At 43.6% G+C, this 26,691-nt stretch overlaps 1 protein-coding gene across 1 annotated transcript; it reads left to right on the top strand.

Moving 5' to 3' along the window:
• On the top strand, positions 1–26,461 carry LOC130143870 (ADP-ribosyl cyclase/cyclic ADP-ribose hydrolase 1-like). Its single transcript, XM_056326797.1, has 8 exons — positions 1–275; positions 14,794–14,926; positions 15,604–15,739; positions 16,544–16,626; positions 18,389–18,465; positions 19,182–19,274; positions 21,528–21,614; positions 24,822–26,461. The coding sequence occupies exons 1-8, from the start codon at positions 37–39 to the stop codon at positions 24,901–24,903; spliced, it is 930 nt and encodes a 309-aa protein (XP_056182772.1). The 5' UTR covers positions 1–36; the 3' UTR covers positions 24,904–26,461.
• The last annotated feature ends 230 nt before the right edge of the window (positions 26,462–26,691 follow it).

The following is a 26,691-nucleotide window of genomic DNA, read 5'->3' as shown; positions in this document are numbered from 1 at the left end:
AGCAGTTGGTGCTGCTCCTCACCGAGCCCTGGCACGATGCCTTTCCAGCAGGGCTCTGCCCGGACGCGGCAGCGCACCGTCCTTCTGGTGGGGATCGCGGTCCTGCTGGCCGCCCTCGTCCTCGCCGTGGTGCTGGCCTCCGTCCTGACTCACGGGGAGCGAGAGCTCAGCCCCCAAATGCTGAAGTGGAAGGACAGAGGGACCACTAGGAACCTGCAGGAAGTCATCCTGGGAAGATGTTATAACTACATCACGGCACGGTACCCTGAACTGGGGTGAGTAGTGGTCTCGGGTGTGCATCAGGTGTGTAAAGTGATCCAAAGAGAGCTGGCTCTCACCTCCACCTGGCTGTGTCCACTCTTTGCAGTGGCAGAGAGAAGTCAGGGGGGTAAGACCCCCGTTTTGTAGCAAAATGTTCAGACTCTGACAGCGACCATCAGCACCTGAGTGGGGGCTCTTTAAGGAAACTACCTGCAGAGCCAGTGTAATGAACAATAATCCTAGGTCAAAACGTAATCATCAACAGGTTTTGAAACTTCCTTAAAGCCAGCTGAAATAAAAGCTGCATTCTAACAGGTTTATGTACGTGGAGGTAAGCAATTTGCTATAAAGCTGATCTGCCAAAAATCCTGCATTCGTGTAACCAAACCCACACAGCAGGGAGGAAAAGGAGAAGGTTCAGCACAGATTTAAAGGATGGACAAAGGTGTTAGAAAAGCATTGAGAAATATCTCAGGGTTAGCCAAGACAGGTGTTTTTAGCATGTGGGTAAGACTTTGCGATGAGCACACAGACAGCTCGCACGGAGCAGTACAGATGGGTAACTGCCAGCACAGCAGTCCCAGGCAAAGCCTTCACCCAGTGCTGGTCCCTGCTCAGCCCATGGCAGCAGGTGGTGTGACACCCCGAGCAGCCCACCTCTCCTCTGCTGCAGAAGAGGATCCCCTGAGCCCACGTCTGTTAAGGCTGAGAACTGATTTTCTGATCTACTTCACCACAGGGAAAGGCAGAGTATGAAATAAGGAGTGCCCCAGCCCCGCCCCCTGCAAGTGTTGGGGACACACAGACCCTCAGGACAGGATCCAGAGCAGCCAGGGTCTCTCAGCAGGGACACATCCATCGCTTCTGTGGCTCCAGTCACCCGATCTTGTGTCCGCAGTAAGCCTCTGACAGCCATTTCCACCACCCTGGGCTGAGAGCTGTGGGGCTGCCCCACACCTTGGCCAGGTGACAGAACCATCCTGGTCTTTGTCTTACAAAAGGCAATTGCCACCTCTCGTTTTCATAACATTTTGCTGATGAGAACAAAGCTGTACATAGTTTGCTTGTGTTTGGACTTCTCTTGGCCCTGGATGTCTGGTGCCATATTTAAAAGCTGATTTGCAGCATCTGAAGGGAAACTGTCACATTGAAAATCATGGCCCAAGCATGCAGAGACTTAAGTTCATGCTTTACATTAAACACCTACGTGGGTTTAGTGAGGGAAGGGGGATTCTTTTTCAAATAAAATTAAAAAGCTCCTGAAGGTTTTGCAAAATCATGTACATATTTCTAAAGGCACACACGAATTTATTAAAGAAGCTTATTTATTAAATACACTTCGTATTTAAATCTGAAATTATTTTGAAGCCTGATAACCTTTAGTACTTATGCTTGTTTCGTTCAAATTGGGGTGCTGAAGATGTGAAAACCAGTTTTGTGTGAACACGTTTTCAAAGTCACCTACGTTTTCATTCATAACAACAGGCTGAATCTGAACCACAAATAGCACTGGGAATAATTTATTTAAGCAATTATTTCAAAGACACTTTTTAAAAAATCACAAACTCATGATCATAAATTTTCTAGGAAGGTTGTTTTTACAAGGCATAACATTTTGTGCTATTCATAATCCAACAATGTTTAACAGCTTCATGGCTGTGAGCTCACTTTCTTTCAGATTAAATGACTTCTGTATAGTGGGACGCTTTTTGGTTTATTTTATTTAAGAGACAAATCTATCCAAGACGTAGAACACTGAAGAAAGGAAAAATACGCTCATTCACACACACCTGAAATGTTCAGGAGGTTCCTGAACAAAGGATTAAACATAGGTGCTTTCCTGGGAATCCAACACGAGATTCCTCATTTCTGATCCAGCTGACCTTGGTGCAGTTTGTCGTGTATGCAACCACTTGTGTTGCTGGCACTTTGCAATAACAAAATGCTTGCCTTTAGGACACATCAGAGCACCCCCTATCTTTCATCCCATGCTCTTTCATCGTTAATGTAGGCCTTGGATCTTGTGTTGCGTGAGATCTTTGATGCACTCAATCAAAGTAAAGGAGTAGGAACAAGGAACTGCAGAAACTTGGGCAGGTTTATGAGCTGAGCAAGCTGTGGTCTATATTGAATCAGGACTTCTGTTGCCACCGATCCCACCATGGGAACCTTGGTGCCTTGGTTAGACATCTTCTCATTTCCTCATAAATTTGCCCACAATCTCTTCTTGCCCTTTTAATCTTACACCAACATGCGCATTTGTTTAAAAAACTCTCCTTTTAGTAAACTCATGGGCATTTCCTCATACGTTTACCTTTTTATATCAGAGCCACTAAGTTCCATCTTTGGTGATACTTTATTTTATATTTTTAAAAATAGCAATCTATTCACCGCAGTAGTTAGTGAGTGTGACTACTACATTTTGGAGTGCCATAGTTCAAATTGGAATAGCTGGCAGATTTTAGAAAAAAGGGGGATTGTTGACATATGAATATGGACTTTCATAATGTTTCTGGATATCATGGATGGATTTAACAAAGGCCACAAGTCTACAGCCCCCCTTTAGCTCTGCTTTTGCAACTGCATGCTATAAATCATGTGAGAAGGCCAGGGACATGCTAACGTACACACCTCCACCATCATGGCTGCTTTAATCCTAGAGGATACCTCCTTGCACTCTTCCTCATTTTCCTGGAGCCCCAGACACCGTACACAGTCAGTACACTCTGGTCATGCTCTTCTTTGTTGCGACATGGTCTGTGGGCTGAACCCAAGCTCAGTGAGGCCACTGGAAAGGCTGCTGCTGTCTGCAGTCGCGTTTTGAAGAATTGCCTCATGCAATCAGGTATTACCCTGTCGATGTGCTTATCCCCCTCAGCCATCAAAACATGCAGGTGCGGTATTGAACTTGCTTGCTAAAGGGCAGTTCTCAGGTACTGTATGCAGCACCTGAGGAAAAAAAATTGTTGAAGTACCTGTGTGCAATGCAATCCTCAGTTTTGTCTCTGCTGCTGGCTGCCTGACTTGCACACCCACAGTTTCCTCGGTTCATCTTCCTGCACAGAACTGTCACCATGCCACAGTTTGCGAGGAGGCAGGGAATACCAAATGCTTAAACAGGGTATTTTCAATATTAGCCCCATTTTTTAGGAGAAAATGTGGGTGGTCTAGCAGCAGGTTTTAGGGGGTTTGTTCCTCGCACACAGGGTTGCACACCCAGATGCTGACATTAAAGAGCAGTGTTTCATTTTGACTTCCCTGGAAGATACTGGCAGCTGCCAGGAGACGGAGCTAGAGCCATAGCTTGCCACAGCTCAGCAGTCTGAGATTTTTTCAACATTAACAAAAGCTGCAAGTTCTGCTTTCACTAGTCTTGCCGAAGTCATCGACCGTGGCTGTTGGTACGCGCGGTAGTTTTGTCTGAGTAGGGGCCAAAGGCTGAGGGAAGGATTTGACCTCAGATTACTCAGTCTCCTCTTTCCCAGCGGTGCGGCCTCCCTCGTGGCTATCGGAAACTCACCCTTCTCATACTCCGGGTCTCATGCAACACAAATTTGAGCTTGCAGGAATTTATCGCAGATATAATTGGAGGAGGGAGGCGTAGGGGTGAGCAGAGCGGGGCACCCACCAGCACCAGCCTGTGCCGGGGCAAGGCCGGGTCATTTGGGAGGTCAGGGCTGGTCGAGAGCAGCTGTGGCCACCTGGTAACTTACCATGGCTGGGGGATGTTGTTTGTGATGGCTTTGTGCCTTGATGCCTGCAGGGGGAAAACCGGCAGTAACAGGTGTAGCACGGAACTTGTTGACGGAGTTAACGGATTTCATTTTCCTCCACCGTGGCTAGGTTGGCAGGCTGAGGTCAGGCACGGATCGACACCTTGTGCCCTGGGAAAGGAGGAGAGAAGATATATTCTAAAAGGTCATAGTCACTGATCCCCAAAGCATAAACAATGCTTTTTTTTCAGTCTAGAAATAAACTCATCTTAAATTTGCAGCCCAATAAATTTTTCATTCCCATGCAGTGAGTATCCCCCTCGGATCTGCAGTCACTTCTCAGTCTCCCATTCACCCAAGCTAAGCCAAGCTTGCACGGACCTGCTATTTGGAAATGGCTGAAATCAAACCAGCTTATTTTTTGTCTAACCTCTGTCAGTGAGAGAGCACCAAGTATGCAGAGAGGGAGCCACTTTGGTAACGTACGTGACTCTCCAGGCCCAGCAATCCTACTGAGTCTGACAATGCAAAAACCTGGCGATGAAAGGCCCTGTTTATTTTTCTTACAAGCCTTTTTATATTTTTCTTAAGAACATGTGTCTATACATGATTGGTTTAATTAGAGACCGCCAGTTCATGATTGGATGATCTTTTCTTCGACACATCTTTAATACGCTTCTTTTACTTGCGCAGCTGTCAGTTCCTTTATCTTGTTAGCTCAGCTCTTCTCAGGACTTCTCGGACTCTTCATGGATACACGGGTATCTGTTCAAGGCTAAGCTCACATTCCGATCCCTCGGACCAGCCGAGGTTTCCCACAGTATGCAGTTGCAGGACAAGAGGCAATGGGCACTAATTAAAATACTTCTGTTCATACTTAAACAAAGAAAATAATTAAAATTCCATTTACACATCAGACAAAAAATCCTTTTCTTACTGTGAGGGTGGTCCAAGAGGAGAACAGGTTGTCTGGAGAGTTTGTGGAGGCTCCATCCTTGGAGATATTCAAACCCAGACTGGACATGGCTCCGAGCAACCTGCTTGAGCCAGGGATTGGACTAGACAGTCTCCAGAGGTACTTTTCTATTCTCCTGTTTCTTAGAAAATGCTTTTAGACTGCAAGAGGTCCGCTGACTAACTAGGACAGTGATGCAGCAACATTTTGGCTCCTCTGTAATGGCAATGGAGTTGATATCTGTTGCTACTTTCAGTTTGTCTCTCAGTATTAAGGTGGGCACTGTATCATCATAATAACACACTGCTTATTAGAACGCCCAAGTTAGAACATTTGCTACAATGCTTCAGTGTATGTTCTTAATATTCTTCTCCCTATTTCATATGCCAATATGATGACTTTAATACCTTTTCTCTGTTAGCCTTTGTTACATGAAGCATGCATAGCTGTTTTTCATGTATTCTGTCCTTCAATACTTATAACGAGGTCTTCTTTTACAGTTGTTTTCCCCTGACTTGTATGTGAGTGACTTTGACTGTTCTTGTAATTTCTTGGTAACTAAGATATAAACATTAAGAATTGCTTGAGTCTTACTTAAAGATACACTTCCATCAAAATATGCTGTATTGAGCTTTAATGGGAAGCTGGAGTATAACATTTAGTAGGCACAAATGGACAGTTATTAGCACTTTAAGATTTAGAGGTGGGGCCACTGGTTCTATAGTTGGTCCTTCAAATGAGCCCTCATGCTATACAGGGCTAGTTTCTTAACTATTCTTGGCTGTAAGATAGGGTTCTGTTTGGGTGTCATTGTAATCTTTTCGGAGAGGAGGTTTATTAGAAAGAATTCATTTTCTCTTTAGCAAGAGACAAGTTCATGTGGCAGTGAGTAGCTATCATTTATTTGTTCTTGAGATAATTAACCGCCAACATTTGTTTCTGCTTTTCTTGAGTATAAACATCAATGCTAGGCTGTGAAAGGCCATCCAATTCTGGGCAAAGCTCATACTCATTTCTGCGCCTAAAATTTACCCTCCCAGGCTGTAACTCCACTGACAAGAGCAACCCAAGCCTGAGAGTTTCCTGCAGATTTAAGGGGAAGATGTCAAAAGTTGCATTGTCTTTTCTCCATGGCCAACATCAATGTACTTCTGAGGTACAGAGATGCTGTTGAGACCTGAACTTATCTCTTGTTTTGGCAGCCATATGTCAACTCCTCTGTCATCTATATTGAGTTATAATCATATGAAAATTGATATTAAATGACTATGTATGTCTCATATATTCAAACTTCTTACATTTATTTAACAGTGGTTAGATATTTAATGGCTCTTACTGCAAGATTCTGTAGGATTTCAAATAATTTTTCACATTTAGGTTAGCCTACACATACTGCATCACACTTACCCCACATCATATAATAAATCTGCTTGCAGTGAAAGTTTCCTTTGGTTTTAATCCAAGATACCAAAGAGAATATCATTCTGTCGGTACTGGCCTTCTATACATTAATCAGAAATATTTGTTGATGAAATACTGTCCAACTTTTCTACTGCAACTTTATGCAGCTATTTAGTCATATACAGTCAGTGCCTGTTCTTTGCCTTCTCTCTTGTTCATTGATTTTATAGAATTGGCTATACAGAGCAATGGCTGGGGCTGTCTAAATTATGGCACTGTTTTAGAATTGAAATTATTAGATGTTTGGATAGGCCAGTCAAAGAGCATGTTGTTGCTGAAAGGGGAAATCCTTTTCCTCCCCACCTCTCCCTGCTTCAGTTCTCCTGTAATATCTGTAGAGATGTCAGTGAAAACAGCTGTGCTTAGAGGTGATACTGTTCAGCTGTCATTGCTAAGGTATGGTTAAAACTTGAGAAATTTTAACGCTTCAGAGCACTGTGGGGAAATATAATTTTGCTTCTCTGTAGGGGCATCCTTTTTCTCTCTAGGGTCAAATGAAAATCTCCCTTAAGTGTCCAAGGGTAAAAACAGATGCTGAAGATGCGGGCTGTCTTCCCAGGAGATGTCACCCAAATCAGGTATTAGCAAGTAGCTCACTCACAGTTGTACTAAATCTCTGATCTGTTCCCTTGTCCTTGTCTTGCTGACACATGCCACCCTTGAAGCAGGGACTTCTCCTTACTGCATTTATGCCACATCCCAGCAGTTTCAGTTCTATAAAAAAACCTAATGTACTGCAATTTTTTTTTTTTTTTCGGGGGGGGGGGGGGGGGGGATAGTCCGCAGCTGCATTAAGCTGTTGAGTGATTCCCTGCTATAACATACTTTAATTTAGATCTTTCTTATAGAAGTGTTTTTCCAAGTTTCATATTAAAAATAAAGCAATACTAAAAATACACTTTCTAATCAAGTGGCAAGATTCCAGCTTAAATTTGTTCCCCTTCTATCTGTTGATGACATGGCCCTCACTTGGAAGCTTAAACTGTAAAGCAGCTATGACCCTCTGTCAAAATGCAGTCCAGGTGAAGCTTCTGCCCTTCTAGACACTGTGTCCCACTTACAGAGCATCACTGAAAACACCATCTGCTTTAGCAGCTTGGGTTTTGACCCAGGAAAGCTGAAATCTAGCCAGCAAAAAAATCTGCTTATGTAGATGAACCCTTCACTGGTTTATAGCTGCCACCTCTTGGCTCAACTTTTCCCAGGAAGGGTGGTAAGGCTTACTGTTGTCCTGGAGCACACAACACACGTGAAACACTCTAGGAACTATAAACCAAAGCCACAAGTACACCTGCCATTAAAACCTTCTCATTGTTGCCAAAGGTGAAGGACCGATGTAATGAGGAGCTATCGTTCGTTCCAAGTCGTTACTTGTAAATGAATGTACACAGCCCTGAGGTGCACCCAGTGGAAATCTCACCTTGTACTTCTTTTTCCAGACCTCCAGACTCCCCACCTCTGCTGTGGGGAATTTAATCGCCCTGCCTGCAGGCAACTTTTCCAGAAGTCATCTTTCTCTGAGGCAGAGTTTTGGATCTTGTATCCCCAGTCAGTTCCTCCAACATTTTCTTTACTGGCTTTTGAACTATTTAATTAACAGAGAGCAATACCTACAAAATCAAGCTGCCAAGAAAATAGAGTATGTCATTCTCATATTGAAAAAAAGTTAGTCAGAAATGTTATGGTGGCAGACACTTTACAATAATTAAACTAAGTGGGTAGTGAGAGGCTGGTGCTCATTGGAAACATTGAGATTGACAGGTCTTCCGTGATTTTTTTCCTTCCTCCTTTCCCTTGGTAATTTCCCCCCTCTCTATTATCCTAATGCTAACAACAGCAGACAGTTATCTCATCAAATCCTCAGCGATGACAGCGTGTTGGCTGACCTCTCTTAAATCATATCTGTCTGATTTTTAGCACAAAGATACCTGATGGGAGATTTTAGGTGCTGGAAGAATAGGCACGGAGCTGATCTGTTGCATGCACGTACCCATCTTCTGACAGGTGGTCTGGAGATGGGTCTGGCCATCAGCTGGCATGAAGAACCGCACACCTTTGGGGCTGCCCTCAGCTGGGGCTCCTGCGAAGCCCCCTCTCCCTCCTGGTGGCAGTGTTCTCCCGGCATCCAGCTCCTCACACCTGCTGCTCGAGCTGGCTGCAGAGAAGCGCAACCACAGCCGCCTGGGCTGGGCTTGGCAGCCGCTCCAAAAAGCTACTCCAAAGCAGCAGCAGGCTGGGAGAAGGGAAGGGACAGCGGAAGAAAACCCAGAAATATTTAGGGCAAAAAAGGTAGCAAAAGGATTCTGGGTTACAGAGGGCTTCCTCAACACAGGCATAAAGGTTTTTGACAACATAAAGACATAGCCACTCACAAGTTTACATGAAAAAACAAATTGAATATGGATGTGTAAATTGCAGCACTGTCTACAGCCATCACAGTTCACCTAAAGGAGGCAGATAAACTAAAACACAGGCAGAGACGGGTCTGTTAGATGCAGAAATACTGCTACACCATTTAGATCCTTCAATATGCATTCTCCTTCTGAAATGCCTGGGCTTTCACAGGTGAAGACGATACCTTAGGCTCCCAGCAGAGTGTGAATTGACCTTAAGCCTTTAAGGAGCTTCATAATAACCACAAACTTCTCACTGATTTTTTTAAAAAGCCAAATTTCCGAGTGCTTATTTGCATATCTGCATTACAGTTTTGGCTAACAGTGGTAGCAAATGAGAAGGGTTTTCTTATACAAATTGCAGTTGCTGGTGAGGTTTGGTGCCTGCAAAGGCCAGTTACGTAAAGGACTCAGGGGACTGTTTCCAGCTCTAACTTCAGAGCCTCACCACAGAACCACAATTAAAATCTCAGTGTGGCCTGAAGACATTGCGTGCTTTAGAAAGAAAACTTGAGACCTTGGAAAAGCCGCTACTGGGTGCAGGGGAGACCACGTCTCACCAGGAAAGTATCTGTGCCTCACAGCGATTTGAACAATACAGGCAGGGTTGACTGAGTTCTCCAGAACAAAGCCCAGAAGTAATTTCTTACAAATTTAAAATGGGTCCCATACTTGAAGCGTCTCTCTCAAATCTTTGAGTATAAATGTACAAGCAACACAGCCCAAGTAACTGAAAGCAAGACATTGTTCATGGTGTAACTGAAATCTGCAGGGATGAAACTTATTCATGATATTATAACAATTAAATAGATTTCAGTTGGGGATGAATTTGCTCTGTCATGTCCAGTTAAAGAAAATTACAAAGTAAAGAAAAAGGAGATCTATATTAATAGTGATTTTCCAGATAGTTCAATGCCATCCCATTCCCTTAAGTGAAAGGATACTCTTTCAAGGTTAGCCAGACCAGTGTACTGATATGCAAGAGATAATGATGCAGGAGCTGTCCGTTTTTCTAATAAGCACATTAAAGTTTGGCTGCTAGGATAGCTGCTAATGGAACTATTCTTGGCTCCAGCTTCTGTCTGATAAATTAGTGTGATATTCATATAAAAGGTAAATGGGTAGAAATACTCAAATTCATTGGAAAATGCAACTTCTACCCAAATGTAAGGACAAAGGCAGGATATGCTTTGCAGTATGTATAACATTTGGATTTAATAAGGCGATGTGGTTTTAATGGTTATTTGCATCCCAGCCCTTCTTCAACACTCTACAGAGTACAGGATATAGTGTCTGTCTCCAGAAGGTCATGAGGCAAGTTCTGCAGTCCTCACATTCAGGAGAAAGGGTTGTAAGTTCAGTTCTTGAGTTTACAGCAGGTTTCACAGTGTTCCTTCTAAGTAAGCTAGTTATTATTTCACACGTGCCAGCATTTCCCAAACTCTGTTCATAAAAAAAAAGTTTTAAAAAAATTAAACATAACATTAGAGTGTGTTTATGTTACATGTCACTGAATTTGGATTAAATATTTCAGATTCTGCAGTAGAATAAAAGGCCTTAAATATTTAAGCATAAACAAAGTTAACCTCAAAGGAAGAAATCTGTTATGCACAAATATATGATATTTGCAGATATGATGCAGAATTAATATGCAACCCAAAACATACAAACGAAAACCAGAGAAGGAGATCACATGAGCCTCCCAGCAGTGTGGTATGTAACGCATTCACCATGGATTTCTGTATCTGGATTAGATAAATGTGACTGGTAGACTGGTGATCTCTTTTGCATGCTTCCTTTCTTTTGTACACCAAGAAAGAAAACAAAATGAGCCCATTCTGTGACTGAGAACTTCCCAATGAGAAGTTGGGAGGACAGTTTGTTTCTCAGGCATTTTTTGGTGGGGCAGATGTGCTTGTTTCAACCTGAAACTTCTTGCTGGAATTTTTAGCATACCACATGCCAGCGAACTTCTCGTGTTGTTTTCAGGAGGCCCAGAGCTACAGCAGGTCTCTGCCTTTACCTCTGCTCAGCGTGAATTAAACGCTGCATACCAGACAAATGTTTTCTCGCTGTGCTGGAAAAAGGGAGAGGTGAAAAGTGTCTACCTCAACAGTGAGGCTGGAAAGAGTGGCATATCTCCCTGGAGCTGGCTTTAACAAGTCCAAAAGACTTGTCATGACTTATTTTTCCATATATCAATCAAAATCACAGTTCTACATGACTGGCAATCTCTTTGAGATATGAGGCGAAACCTGTATTTCGTATCAGAGAAATAGCTTTCCAATGGCATATCAATGAATTATTTTAATCCACCTTGATAGGTGAGGACAGCAAAAATGAAATATTGTTAAGCTCTTGCATGTATTTTTTTACATTGAAGATCTGTATTTTGATTTCTAAAACAATGCTGAAATTACCTAATTTCTATAAAAGCCCATCTTCATGCCTTATCATTTTAGTTTATACAATTAAAAGTACCACGCCGATTAGCAGCTGTAGATGACCTTCCCCCATTTGAAGTCTAAGCCATACCACTTCTGTGACATTTGTAGTTTTGCTCAGCTTTGCCAGGACCATGGATATAAAGACTCTTCTCTTGGGCACGAGTGACATCCATGCACATCACCAAGTACTGAGCTTGGTGTCTTGAAATGCTAGAGAGCTGATGCTTTGAATTTGTGACTCAGCAAGCTGTCCCGGGAGGATTGTTAATCACCTGGATGGTTGCTGCTTTGTGCTTTTTATGGCCATGACTTGAGTCCAGCAGCAGAACTGCTTTGTATTGTGTGTATTGCTTACCTTTCTGCTTTGGAAATAAACCCCCCAGATTTTTCTTATGATTCCTTGAAAAATATTTTGTCTTCTGAGACCAAGTTTAAAAACTTTGTAATATGAAAGAGTAAATGACCAGGTAACCAGCTGTCATCTGTGGCTGTTAACACTGTTACATATAACAGATTTCAGGAGTAGCTTAAAAAAATTTTAAAAAAGCTTCTGCCAGGAGCACAAATCATTTGACAGATGAGAAGGTGTGAGCCATATAAATGTCTGTGAGATGTACCAGTGCTCATAGCCAAGCCCTACAAATTCTCTTGATTATACTGTTGACTGTGCAAAGCAAAGGGGACAGCTGCCTATTCTGCCCTCCATCACCCAGAGCCCTCTCTTTTGGCTGATTCAGTGCAGACATGTTGTAATCCTAAGTGGCAGTGAGAGGTATTTACAACTTCCCAACTCCTAAATGAAATACCAAAGCTAGAAGGATGGTCTCTGCAGGTTAATTACACAGTTTGCAGCCAGGGACAGGCTCCTCCAGGAGAAAATTTAATACACTCAAGTTAAATTCTGCTAAGTAAAACATGTGAAAACTTCCTGACATGACAGTGCACTGACTGTGCTCCCTAGAGCATCTGCAGTTTGGCTTCTGATTTCTACGGTGACTGTAACTGGAAGTGCATTTAGGCTCCCAGATAAAAGGCAACAGCCCTGTAAAAAATCATCATTCTTACTAGTCTTTCCTTACCTGGAGGTAAATTTGGTTGGTATAAGCAAGAGGTGTGGTCCCTAACACAGCAGTACCAGACTGCACGGTGAGGCGTTAGATGGGGCGTGCAGCCAGGCTGCCCTGGCCGGCCGGACACGCTCCAGGCTGACCTGCCTGTGCCCTGCCCCAGGCTCAGGCTGTGTCTCGGACAGCACTCTGCAGCAGCAGCACCCAAGCTTGCTTGAAATCTGCCAGGTTGGGCTGCGGCATATCTGCAGCCCAGCTAGAGCTCTGCAGTGTAACATGCTTGGCTGCCGTGGGAGCGAGAGCTGAGGACATACCCACCGCGGAGCCTTTGCAGAGGGCTGGAAGAATCCGGGGCATGGAAACCTGCTGTAGTAACCACCTTGGTGGTATGACCTCCCCATAACTAATATCATATACAATACTCAGTTAGATTTGCTACTACATAAATAAAGGCAGAAAAGAAGGAAGGCCAGGGACATCTTGTTGTGGATTGCCTGGTCCTTCCTGGCATGATACCGGCCCAAGCCCCTGCGGTGCGTCTGGTGGACACATTCCCTCTGGTACACAGTGCTGTCAGGTGCTGTCGCTTTCTTCTGGCCACAGAGTGAGTCTGGCCTCCTATTTGTCTTCTGATTATTTTCCATAAGGCTGAGGAAGGAAAGGAGGGGAGCTCATGCCCAGACAGCAAGGAGACGGCCAGGAGCTCAGTGGTTCTGGCTCCTGCAGCCCACGTCACACAGAGAGCTCAGCATTCCAGTTTGGCCCCCTGATGCTTAAACGTGTAGAAATTGCGATCAGGTTCAGCAGTAGGAATGAGATCACGCAGCTGTAGGGACAATTAACTTGAAAATGCTTTGAAATCTTCAATGAATTGCTACTGCTTTTCTTAATCCCTTTAGGACTATTTGGAAGTGATCAGATTCCACATCCCACGTGGATGTGCCAGCTGGTAACAAAGCCTGCAGCTGTGGGTCTGTCGTGTACTAATTGATCAGTGCTGGCTTTATAGTGCTCTGAAGGCTCTAATTTCTTCACACAAGACAAAGTCCATTCTTCAAACAGCTTTTAGTGGGAACACTCTGGAAGATGATTGCAAATGGTGAAGAAAGATCAGATGAGTCAAAGACAGAAGAGCTCCATTCAGACATGCAGACAGCAGGATAAGGCAGTCAACATTTTAAATTTACATTAAAATCGAGAAGAGAGTTTTTTATCACTGCTGTAAGGAGAGAGGCTGGCTTTCCACAGGGGCCTGAAACTGTGGGAGCAGGAAGAGGAAAGGAAGTACACCCATGGGGCACAGCCTTGAAAACCCATACTGGACAGGCAATAAATGCAAATTATCTTAATACAAAGTTTTCATTCATTATCTCAAGTACAAGAAAGCAAATGTCCTGAGCCATCCCAAATGGTATTGTATGCTGCAGCCTCAGGAAGGGAGCATGGCACTACATCAGTACAGAGACACAGTTGCTTGCCCACACTGTGCAACAGAGTTCCTCTTGGTAGTCCGAAAGGAGCCCTCCTGTCAACAGAGAGGTGCTTTAATTTCCTAGGCTGATGAAGCAGTGTCTTAAGAAACAAGCACAGGCTGCGGTGACAGAGTTGTGTTGTGGCAAGAAGCAGTTCCCCACCATGTAAATTTAGTGGAGCTCCTCTGACTCATGCCAGTGAGAGCAAAAGTGCCAGAACCTGTAACTGGGTGTAGGATCAGGAGGGGACTGAAAAAACCCACTGTCGACCAAGCACCTGATCTGGATCTTGGCTATACGTGTGCAAATCAGCTGTGGCTCCAGCAAAGTCAGTAACTACAAATGAGTGCATAAGCGAAAATCATATCAGGTCCAAAACAGCCAGACACCTGCTTTTGTTTTAGATAAAAATATAGATATTATTTCTGTACAGGGAGATGCATGGGCATAGTTTTGGCTCACCGTACCTGAGAAGGTAGTATCCTTCAGCCATACTTTTAAAATTACAACCTATAGCCTGCCACATTTGCTTCACATGATTTGGTATGAATAATCAAGAAATCTGATCTTCTGGTTATGTGATATCAGCACTGCTCTTTTTAAGGGACAAAACCATAGAGGACATTCAGATATTGCAATAATCAGAAATTCAAAATGCAGGATAGAGAGAAAGATGTTTTAAAACTGTTCATTTGCCCAGGGAAGTTGTGGAACCACCATCCCTGGAAGCGTTCAAAACACATGTAGATGTGGTGCTTAGGGACACGGTTTAGTGGTGGACTTGGCGGTTCTGGGTTAATGGTTGGACTTGATGATCTCAAAGGTCTTTACCAACCTAAATGATCCTATGATTCCTCCGTTTTTACTTAATTTGCTTGAGATACTCTGCTTTTGTAATGGATAATGTACTTTGGTGCCTAAGGACAGTTAGAACTCTTCTAAAGCTTTTAACCATAACAGAAGGACATCCTATCACAGCAATAAATACTCATAAATACTAATTAACTATGTTTTAATCTTTCAGCAGAGATAAGGATTGCCTAGAAATATGGGAATCATTAAAACATGCGTTCATTTACAAGAACCCCTGTAATATTACATCAGAAGATTATCAGCCTTTAATGGAGTTAGCGAGTCATCCTATACCCTGTAACAAGGTAACAGTACGATGCATGGTGGACTGCTGAGGTAGGATTGTTGTGCAATGGCATGCCTGCGCAGTGCTCTGAGCGATGGGATCTTGTCCGTAATGACTGTGAGGGTCTGTAGGTCGACTAGGGTGATATTTTGCTTTTGCCCTTACTGCAATAGTCCTGCAGTTATCACCTTTGGACCCCAGTGACCTTGTTCATTCTCTGTCACTGCAGATTATCCCTGTGTGAGGCTTGCCTCAAACACCAGTACCAGGGTCATCCTGGTGAAGTGAGGGAGATGTCCCTGTTCCCTGAGCAGGTGGCTTTTTGTAAGGAGCATCCCATCATGCTGTTAAAGGGACACTGCTTCCAAAAAGCTGTTCCTCCACGTGCAGTTCCAAAGCACACAACAAATTAGTTATGTATCCTATGAGAACTAGTCAAAACCTTTCTTTCAAAATGCTTTATAGGCTGAACGCATCCATTTCCACAAAAAAGTAACCACCCAAAAAGATTTTGGAAATGGGAGCATGGGCTGCAGGAGTAAGAACTGACCCACTAAGGTGAACTTGCAGCATTTCAATAAAAACTAAACCTCTTTCATTATCATGATATTTTTTGGTTTTGTTTTTCTCCAGGAAAATTTCCTGAGCAGCTCTAGTATAAGTATCACTTATTAGACATTGTACCTTATTTCACAGTCACTGTTTTGGAGCAAGACAAGTGACCTCGCTCATCGTTATACAAAATCCAATCAAAATTTCCTTACCTTGGAGGACACCTTGTTGGGTTATATGGCTGATAGGGTTTCATGGTGTGGAGACCCCTCTGCCCCAGGTAATGAGTCCGGTTTTTTACAAAACAAACATAAACACTGGAATTCTAGACTATTCTTTCCTCTTGTGTATCTAAACCTAAACACAATCCTTTTATCATATTCTTTTCTTGTAATTTAGTTTAAAACCTTAACTGTGTTTCTGTCCCATGTTATGGAAAACCAAAAATAATACTTAGTTCTCGGGTTAATTTTAAAACCACAGCTTTGGCTTTTATTAAAACACAAAGTTGCTGCTTGGTCTAATGGTCACATCTAGCTCTCTTTATCTAGCTTACTCGCTGCCTTCCTGTGACCTTTGTAGTACAAACCCTTGCGAAACAGGAATGCCATTCAAAAAGGTCCTGGCCATAGGCCAGTCAAAGTGTCAGGGGCACTATGTGGGTACCCTGGGGCAATTGCTGCCCACAGGACCCCTGGGTTGGTACTTAAGGCTAGCAACCTCTAAACTGGGCTGGAATTACTGAAAATGTTGGGCAAAGTTTAATTTTTCAATGCAATTGGACAGTATTTGTCAAGAGCCACCTGTTTCTCAATTTTTTTTTTTTTTTTGAGAAAATCAGTTTTCTGAGAATTACTTGCATGCAGGGCCTGCAGCTGCCTCCCCAAAACATGTGTGAGCAAACTGGAAGACCTTTGAAGACATGCAAATTCGTTTCCCTCTTAGACCCCTTTCGTCGTGTAGCCTTCTTTCTTTGGTAGGGGGCAGATCTTTTTGCCATCGTTAGTCATCTCTCAAAGCCATGTAAACATTGCAATGATATTTATTCTAACCTTAGCTATTCTATAAATTTATTTCTTCTCAGGAATCAACTATGAATCCTGTCCAAAACGAAGTGAATGTGAGAGCAATCCTAGCTCTGTGTTCTGGAAAATGGCATCCAAGATGGTAAGATCTAGAACAAATCTCCCTGAATCCAAGAATGTTGAAAGGCACTAAGTTCTTGACACTGCCAAAAATGTGAGTTTGCAGATTTGACTTAAAACACACAACAGAAAAGTTCACATGAGCTTTAGCTTCAGGTGCTAAAAATCATGGTGTTGGAAATGTGTATTTCCAAGGTCCCATGTTTTACGTACAGGATTTAATAGCACTGTAGCTTGGGCATTCTTATGGGTGGGCTGAGACTGTGTGCTGGTGTCTAGAGCAAGACTTGGCAGACAGCTGGAACTTTGCAAATAATGCTTACACTAATAATAATCACCACCTTAATTAAATCAGAGGACTGAAATTGCTAAAATAAAACACATTTTAGCATGTAAATATTGAGAGCAGTGCCTAAATTGGCACAGAATTTTTCCAAGCAGCTGAGAATCCCCTTGCACCTTCCTGGCATAAACCTGAAGAGCATGTCCTCCTACAGCAGCATCTGGCCAGGTTCCTAGGGTGTACCCACTCGTATGCACATGCCAACTCCTGTCAACGCAATGAGACCCTGCTAGTCCAAGTTAAGCAGTTAGCCTGGGTTTGTTGAATCAGCACTTTACAGAAAAAAACTGTCAGAAAAAAACCTGTTCTGTATCAGTTTGATTTTACATGTCTCTCAAGACTTCATCCTTGATACGGCTATTAGTAGATGACTGCCCAGGTGGAAAGCAGGCATTCCTGTATGCTTCAGCTCTCGCGTACCCAAGAAAAAGTCTACTCACCATAAAAAAATAATTTTGTGGGTAAACTGGTGTACATAAGTTTTCCAAGGTCAGAATAGATTCTGTGTTCTTATTAATCCCTTCAGTTCCAGAATCTGGGAGGTATAAACAACCGTACAGTCAGTCTTGCTCAGCTGCAGGCTTTCCAGTCCAAATAAATTTAAGATCTATTAAAACTCACGCGTATTACATTAGCAAGTTACACTTAATGAAATCTTCCTGCAGTTTCACAGCTCTCAAGATGTGAGTGTGAGCCACATTGTTTAGATGTAAGAGGACTTGGAAGATTTGATAAGTACAGTCACCTGCATCAAGCTTTTTAAAAATTCTTTGTCTTACCAATGCATTATGTATCTAAAGTGGTTACTTTATGTTGTAACCTTAGTAGTCTTTAAATATTTGGCCGTGAGCTTTAAAGACTAAAAGAGCAGTGATTACATGATCCAGTAATGTAAAAATCAAATTAAATGAAACTCAGTGATGAGCTTTATGAAAACCACTGGGGAGAAAAATCCTAAGCCACAAAAGAACACGGAGGGTGAATCACGGTGTAACAAATACACGATGGTTTGCATGTCCTAAAACTAGTGTGGCATCTCTGTTCTCGTCATCACCACCTGAGTTAAAGTAGTCTGAGGATTATGGCAAGTTACTACAGCCCCATCAGATAGCTGTAGCTGCTGGGACTCTGAAAAGCCCTACAAAACCTGAAAACAGCAGTGAAAGCAAAGTTGCTGTACCAATCCCATGCAGCCTCTGACAGCCAATTCATAGCTGGCTAATGTACCTTTGTCACTGTTTTGCCATAGCTTTTAGAGGCTTTTTGGGGTTGCTTTGGGTTTTTTTGCACTGATATGTTCTGCAAAAATATTGGCCAGATCCTCTACTTGTATCCATCAGTTCTGATGACATCAAAGAAGCTACAGTAATTTCTACTAGCCCTGAGTTTGACACGGCACTGCATGAAGTGTCAGAGTGTAATGTCCATTTGTTTTGTTCAGTTTGCAGAAGCAGCATGTGGTGTGGTTCAGGTGATGCTCAATGGATCAGTAGAAGCTGGGGCTTTCAGAAGCAGCAGGTACTTACTCAGCGTGCTACCACCCATGTTTCTGTGGGGCCTGCACGCTGGTGAGCATGTCATTGCCAGCGAGTCCCAGTGCAGAACAGATTTTGGGAAACTCATATAGGGGTCTAAACCATTGGCTGTGGTAGAGCTGATTCACTTAACTCCTTCTATGCAGTGACTGTAATTGAAATCCTTCAGAGGGTATGAGGGTGGGGTACCCAGTATGCTCTTGCTACAGAGAGTAACTTTATCATAGCAGTTTATTTTTTCATTACACTTGAATGACACATTTCTAACCGTTCATGGAGCTGATTGGATTTTACCCTTTCAGACTGTGCTTCCTTGGGTCATCTGGTTGGAAGTGCAGTCTTTAATAATACTGAAAGATGCAGAATGTGCTGGTCAGGGGAACAGCCATATTCATTTCCCTTGCACTGGACCAAATCAATAGCCAATAAACCAAACAGGTGCAAAGGTACTAAAGATGGAAAAACTTCAGCTTGTCTCAGTCTGCAGACAGGTTCAGAAGTCCTTCTGAAATTGAAGTAATGGGGAGAAAATATTTTACCATAAGGTGATTAAATACTCTATGAAAATCCATTGGCAAGATAGCGTTCTTTCACTGAGAATAACAGCAGCGCTAATAAGCACTAGTATTTGGGGAACATACTCTGTACGTCTTTTTCAGATAACAGAATGTTTTGCTTTTTCATGTCCCATTCTTACAGCATTTTTGGAAGTATTGAGATCTTTAACCTAAATCCAGATAAAGTCTCTGCAGTACACATTTGGCTTATGCATGACATTGGTGGACCTCAAAGGTAAGTCATGCCAGTACGAAACAACAAGCATGTAGAAGCCAAACAGCACAGCTTAGTTCTAACAAGTGACTAACAGTGACACTGCCTTAAACCTGCACATAATACCTGCTCTACCTTCACTCTCCTAGCTGCTAAGTTTACTGGAAAGATAAACATCTGTACTGTTGTTTTCTTTAGTATTTTTTGTAGGTACTGCTGAGAAGTTGTAGCTAAGACAAATGACATTTTTCTTGCTTTCAAGAGGTCCCATGACCTTTACGTTCTTTCCAACCCCACTGAGTTCTACAGACCTTTATTATGAGTGCAGCACTGAAGTCACAGAGCAGGCTACATTTGCAAGGGTGAACGGCTGAAAATATCTTTGTCTGCAGTAATAGTATAATTATGCTGAGCAAAACTATTTTTGATAAAATAATTTTGAATGCTAAAGCAGGTTTCCCAGAAAGGTTGTGGAGTCTCCAACTGTGGATATTCCCCAAACCTGACTGGGTCCTGGGACACCTGCTCTAGCTGATACTGGTTGGACTAGATGATCTGAAGTAGTCCCTTCCAACCTAAGTGATTATGTGATTTTTAATAACAGATCTGGAGTCTAAGTGCTTACCATGGAATTACTGATACAAGAACAGTGACCTCAAATCACATCTGAGCCTTTCTGAGTGACCTTCTCCATCCTGGTCAGATTCATTTGCAGATCTATCACATTTCAAGCACTGAGCATGAGGCTCAGTCAAAGAGGCCTTTGACCCCTACCTTCAGAGCTGGTTCTGTGGTTCCTGTGGTTATAATACACTGCCATGGTTTCTCCCATTCCTAAGGAATCCCCATGACAGAGGCAGCAGCTCTGATCCTGTGGGTCAGGAAGCAGGCTGTGATGATGCAGTTGCCACTCAGGAATGAGTGTGGACCCAGCAGAGACCCTTGCTTAGCCAGCCTCACTGTCTGACACAGTACCAGCTCCAGTGCTGCAACAGCTTCCCTAGCCCAGACACCTGAAGTGTCTCTGCCACACAAGCTGACATATCTGTTGGAGCCCACAGGCACGCATGTATCCTGTGGTCAGTGTGCCAGACATACTCTTGTGTCCCATTGCACAGAGGTTTGCTGAAGAAAAGGACACTGAGTAATCTGTGCGTTAGTTCTAACAGACATAGCACTTGATCCTTTCGGTCACGATTCCCCTACATCAGAAAAGCCATCACATTCCTCCTAAACAGCTTCAACAACCCAGTGCCCTGCCAACCTTCTTGACACATCCTCCTCCTGTGCCACATTCACAGCAGTTTCCTTTTTATTTTCGACTTCCTTCCAAGGAGAAAGAGGGAGGATTAGCTCCAATAGTAGATATTCTTTTTATCTTCTGATTTGTATTCCATGATGAGTCACTGATAGATCTGGCAAGTTTAGTGAACAAAGGAGAACTGCTTTCCACTAATGCCATATGTTAGGAACTGGATACGATCTGCTACTGTATTATTGCCCTGGTGTGTGTCCTATGTTCTGGACTAGGTAATTATTTTTATCCCAAGGTAGCAAGTCTTTTGCAGTATCTCTGCCTATGACATTTGTCAGTCCTCTCACTCAGCTTTGGGGCCCCTCGGGCTATTTCAAGCAAATTCAGCATAGACGTAAATATCTCAAAGGCACGACATTGTTACATGCTTCATGAAACCATCAGCTGGATGGAAAAGGAACACACAAGTTAGGGTTCCTGCCAATGGAAAAGAGGTTGAAACAGCCCCTTGCCAAAACAAAGCAGCAGCACCCACAGACTGAATCAAACAGACAGGCGCTGCTCATAGCATGCTTTCTCCCATGTTGTCTACCTGCTTACTCCTGTCTTATGTTCTGCCTGGGGCTTAGCTGCTCATTTTCATGATTGGTCCTTTCTCATCTCACAGAGGACTCGATCCCTTTGTCCTTCCACAGCCTTATATTGTACTCCTGTGGATGGAGGCCACCAATAGCTCTGGAGCAGTTCTAGAGCGTATTGAACTATGAATGGAACTGAATTATTTCCCACTAACACCATCCTGCACAAAGTTCTTGTGCAAGGTACACAGCCGAATATCACAGTTCCTACCAGCGAAGGCCCAATAGTAGCAAAAACTCCACAGAACCAATGGAATTTACAGCACATTAGCAAACAAGCTTTTAAAGAATCTTACCTGAAAGAAAGCAAAGTGACATAGTATGGAATTTAGCTTCTTGTACACGTAAGGAACACAAATAATGAAAGACTTTTCTCTCCAGTGAATCCTGCTCAGGTCATTCCATAAAGAGGTTAAAAAGCATCTTAGAAGAGCGAAACTTTAAGATCACCTGTGAAGACAATTACAGGTAATTACTTGCTGTTATTGGTAACGCCTTGCTAACATAAACCTGAAATTGCATCTCCCTCTTGACAGGGTTTACAGCAAGCTAGAGCAGACTCCCCTCTTACTGCCATCACATGCCTTCAGTGTCTGTGTGCTTCTCAAGGGCTTCCACTTGGGCTGCAAGTGTTGGCTGGGTCTGGGGTTTGCTCTCTGCCTCGTGCTTGCCATTAAGCTTGTTCAATTGCTTTCAGAGAAGGAGCAATCTTCAACAGATTTTCATCTGACTGGGCTTTTTACCTACAATAATCAGAACCACGTAAGCAGCTTTCCTCCCCGTGGCATGCAGATAGCGCAGTATGTCAAGGATGGTCCTCACTTCCTTCGCTATAGTTTAAGCTTACTTTCTGTCCAGCTGCTTTGTCAGAGAATAAGGCATGAGACATGATAAGCATTATTAATTACTATAATTTACCATTGTCAGGAGAGAAAAACAGGAACCTGGGAAACAGCAGCCCAAGTTCTGACTTGCCTGAAATCTCCAGCTGCCTGCTGAGGAGATACAGAAGCCTGAGAGGCTTTATCCCTCTGTGTAGGTTTAGAGACCTTCACACAGAGCAAAACTATTTCTTAGTGACATTAGAAAAGCAGCAAAAGTTCAATATTACTCATATCTGTCAGGAACAGCTTTTCAGAGTGAAGAACTCTTAATTAGATAACATTTCCAAAGTAAACAAACATTTCTAAAACCCGCTGTGTTTGTAACATCGGTTTTAAGTATGGAAGTGTTGGTCTGCAAAGGAGACAAATGCCTTATCTGGTGATAGAACTTTAATCCTGAAGGCAGAGCAATATATTCCTGTTTAGGTATTGCTGAACCTGATTAACGGGTACTCTGCACCTTGTGAAAAAATTATCACTGGTGCAGTGCATAAATCTGCCAGATCATGTACTCACTTTCTCTTTGGGTAAATGCAGCCTTTAATCAATGCTCCCAGGACCTGTGAGTAGGTACAGACTATTTTAGATTAAGATGAATAAACTAAGGGGCCAGGAAGGAAGGGGAAATAAGTAGTAGCTTAGATCCCTCATGGCTTAGCACAGGAGAAACCCGTAACACATCATGAAGAGTTGTTACAGAATCCTATGATTGTTTAGGTTGGAAAAAACCTTTAAGATCAGGTCCAACCGTTAACCCAACACTGCCAAGTCTACCACTAAACCATGTCCCTAAGGACCATGTCTACATATCTTTTAAATATCTCCAGGAATGATGACTCAGCCACTTCCCTGGGCAGCCTGTTCCAATGCTTGACCATCCTTTCAGTGAAGAAATCTTTCCTGATATTCAATCTAAACCTCCCCTGGTGCAACTTGAGGCCATTTCTTCTCATCCTATAGCTTGTTGTCTGGGAGAAGAGACCAGCCCCCAGCTGTCTACAGCCCCTGTCAGGCAGTTGTAAAGAGCAGTAAGGTCCTTCATGAGGATCCTTTCCTCCAGGCTAAACAGCCCCAGTTCCCTCAGCCACTTCTCATAAGACTTGTGCTCCAGACCCATCACCAGCTCCGTTGCCCTCCTCTGGACATGCTCCAGCACCTCAAGGTCTTCCTCGTTCTGAGGGGCCCACAGGTGAACACAGTAGTCAAGGTGCAGCCTCACCAGTACCAAGTACAGGGGGATGGTCGCTGCCCTGGTCCTGCTGGCCACACAATTTCAGATACGAGCCAGGATGCTGTTGGCCACCTTGGCATACTGCCAGCTCATATGCAGATGGCCATTGACCAGCACCCCCAGGCCCTTTTCTGCTGGGCAGCTTTGCAGCCGCTCTCCCCCAGCCTGTAGGGCTGTGTGGGGTTGGTGTGACCCAAGTGCAGGACCCAGCACTGAGCCTTGTTGAACCACACACAGTTGGCCTTGGGTCATCGGTCCGTTCTGTCCAGACCCCTCTGCAGAGCCTCCTGTCCTCAAGCAGAGCAACAGTCCTGCCCAGCTTGGTGGTGTCTGCAACTTACTGAGAGTGCACTTGACCTCCTTGTCCAGGTCATTGATGAGGACATTAAACAGGACTGGCCCCAGTACTGATCCCTGGGGAAGCACCACTTGTGACCAGCCCTCAACAGGATATAACTCCAGTCACCACCACTCCTTGGCCTCAGCCACCCATCCAGCATTTTACCCAGCGTAGAGCACACCCGTCCAAGCCATGAGCGGCCAGTTTCCCCAGGAGAATGCTGTGGGAGACAGTGTCAAAGGCTTTCCTAAGGTCCAGGTAGACAACATCCACAGCCTTTCCCTCATCCACTAAGCGGGTCACCTTGTCATAGAAGGAGATCAGGTCAGTCAGGCAAGACCCGCCTTTTGTAAACCCCTGCTGCTGGGCCTGACTGCCTGGCTGTCATATGTGGCTGGACGCCACATAACAGCATTCAGTGATCTGCTTGAGCGCTGACACACTCATTGCTGTGATTCACAACTCTCCTCAGACACAGTAACAAGTGTGGCTTTTTGTCAGAGCTCCACTAATACATGAACAACTGTGTAGAGCAATATGGACAATTAATTTTAGTATTTTATATACAGAGCAATAATAAAATAAGCAATTTACACGTACAGTAAAACTCTTCAAGATAGACTGTGCAAGTTAGCATCTCTCCACTGAAGTCATTGCAAACAGGACTGTGTGGGTCCATATCAGATGAGCATTTCGCTTTTCATGCCATGTAGCAATTTATGCTGGTCATTTTCTCCTGCTTCTGTCCACGTCAACAGCATCCTCCACAAGTAAACCCCAAAATAGATTCACTGGATGTGATTGCAGCAAAAAAAATCTAATCATATCTGACATTGTTAGCAACAGCTTTACATTGTAGCACTAGAGGTTACCATTGAGTAAGCAAGATGGTAAATTTCCCAGCATGGCAGCAACTCCATAGCCCGTGCAAGAGATCTTCTTTTTCATAATTATTTTTGTTAATGCAGCGTAGCTGACATGCTGTGAGTTCACATCATACTTTATTGCATACTCACTTGCTCTTGTCCCTAGCCCCTAGAAACACCAGTTATCTTTCTGCAGCAAGATCTGAAAAATAACCTAAGAAAAGACATCTACTTTATAAGCACAGATGTAACATGCACTGTGACTTTCATGTTGGGTTTAGTACCTGGGGAGTTACTCTGTTGTACTTGCAAAGTGGTTACTAAATATTTGTTTGGTTTTGTGTCTTATCACAGGCCAGTTCAGCTCCTTCAGTGTGTGCATAATCCTGACCACTCAGACTGCAGACTTTGCACCAACGCCACGGCAGCTCCATGAAATGCAGTCCTACACACTGCTGAGGACTCTCATTATTTGCATGCAAAACTGGAAAAGATGAGGTTACATAGCTTAGAACGATAAATAGTAGTGTGGTGTGTACAGAGTCCATAACCAGAAATCCTTGCTGTGATACTAACAACCAAATAACAGGAGATGATACTTTAGGTGTGATTACTGTACACACATGCACACAAACATTATTTCAAAGGGGCCGGGGCATGTTCAGTGGTTGAGGGCAGATGGTTGCCCTTGTTTGCTCCCGCCTGTACAGCTCCCCTTGTGCCCACAGGCTCAGAGCATGGTATTCCCTGGGGCATGCATAGAGAAGAGAGAGACTTTCTGGCGGAGGCAGAGCTTGCCTGGCTCAGCGCTCTGCTACTTCCCTGCTGGAAGACTGGATGGGAAGTGACTGGAGCATGCTACACTCTCCCTGCATCCCAGCGCAACATCCCCCAGAGGGGAGCACTGCCCAGTGGCACACGGTATATATACATCATGTTTCTCCTAGGGACCGTGGCACCCCCAAGCAAGTGAAGCAAGTAATGGAAGAGGCAGAATGGTTCTTACCTTTTATTGGGCATCACAGCAAGTGGCTGCTGGGGAAATGGCTGAGCTGAGCTAAGAAAAGACCAGAAACCACTCAGGGGGTTGCCAGCATCTGTAAGAACACATCAAATATGTAGCTGGGGAGAGAAAATAGCAAGACTGACTCAGACTGCCCTATTAACATCCTACTGGAAACACTCTTGCAGTTCAGATTACATTTTATTCTTAATATAGCAGTAAGCGTAAGCCTTCTAACTCTCATAAAAGGTTCTTCAGGCCACAGCTTGGCCATCCGCTGGAACAGAGACAAGCATCAAAAGGTTGCCACAATAAAGAGTCTCTCTTGACCTTGGTTTCTGAGGTGAAAGGTGATTCCTTGCAGTGCATAATTCAGAAGCACGGGCATGCCATAGTACACTGAAACAGCAGATTTCATTGATTTCCTTGGATTGCTATTTCACCAGCCTCATATGCATAGTTTATAGTGCAGTGTTTATAACAAAGCAAAGATCTGAGGGCAGCTTGTGGCCGTGGCTGTAGTGCCTTCATGCAGTGCCATTGACAGTAAGAGAACAGAGCAAGCCCTGTTACAGAGATGCTCCTAGGTGTTGCTGTGCCACCGTAACCAGCAGATTAGGCGGACTGAAGCTCCCATGATCCCACAGGCAGGAGGTTATAATGCCGTATGTTATTGCAGTTACCCAGAGTGTGAAGCATCCTTATGGAACTACACAAGCTGGTGTAATTTTGCGCGTCTCTAGATAAACCTTTCCTCTGTAATGCACAAGCCTGCACTGAGCGTAGCTGGACCACTCCCAAGACCTCACCCATAATGTTTACATTAAGTGAAAATATTTTTGTTTGCACTCTGTTATGTAACTTCTTAGATGCATCAATGCAGACACATACCAATACTTTGAAATAGATTATTTCTGACTATAGGTGAAGAGTTTGTCTTTGTGCTTGCTTTTGTACCTCTTCTGTTATAGTATAAAATATTGACTGTAAAGTTGGGATCTAGAATAAAATTGCAGATGGCAAACATGGTTAATTCAGTTTCACATTCTATTTAAACCTCCGACTGAACATAAAAATAAGCATTTCCTAAAAATAACTCAGAAATTCATTCAAAGTATGAAACCCTACATATACCCACGCAGGAAAGCAGAGAAAAGTCACAGCACACATCTTCCCTAGGCTGCACTCTGTCTCACTCTCCATCTTAAACAGAAATGTCCA

The sequence above is a fragment of the Falco biarmicus genome, chromosome 1, assembly GCF_023638135.1.
Source record: "Falco biarmicus isolate bFalBia1 chromosome 1, bFalBia1.pri, whole genome shotgun sequence".
Lineage (NCBI taxonomy): Eukaryota > Metazoa > Chordata > Aves > Falconiformes > Falconidae > Falco > Falco biarmicus.
Note: the sequence above shows the minus strand (reverse complement) of the source record. Positions and strands in the feature narration are given on the sequence as shown.

Excerpts from the sequence above, each read along its gene's own strand:
- LOC130143870 (XM_056326797.1), top strand. The coding sequence starts at position 37 with ATGCCTTTCCAGCAGGGCTCTGCCCGGACGCGGCAGCGCACCGTCCTT. Across the intron at positions 16,627-18,388 it reads GGAAAATGGCATCCAAGATG|TTTGCAGAAGCAGCATGTGG; the intron begins GTAAGATCTAGA and ends TGTTTTGTTCAG. Across the intron at positions 19,275-21,527 it reads GACATTGGTGGACCTCAAAG|TGAATCCTGCTCAGGTCATT; the intron begins GTAAGTCATGCC and ends TTTTCTCTCCAG.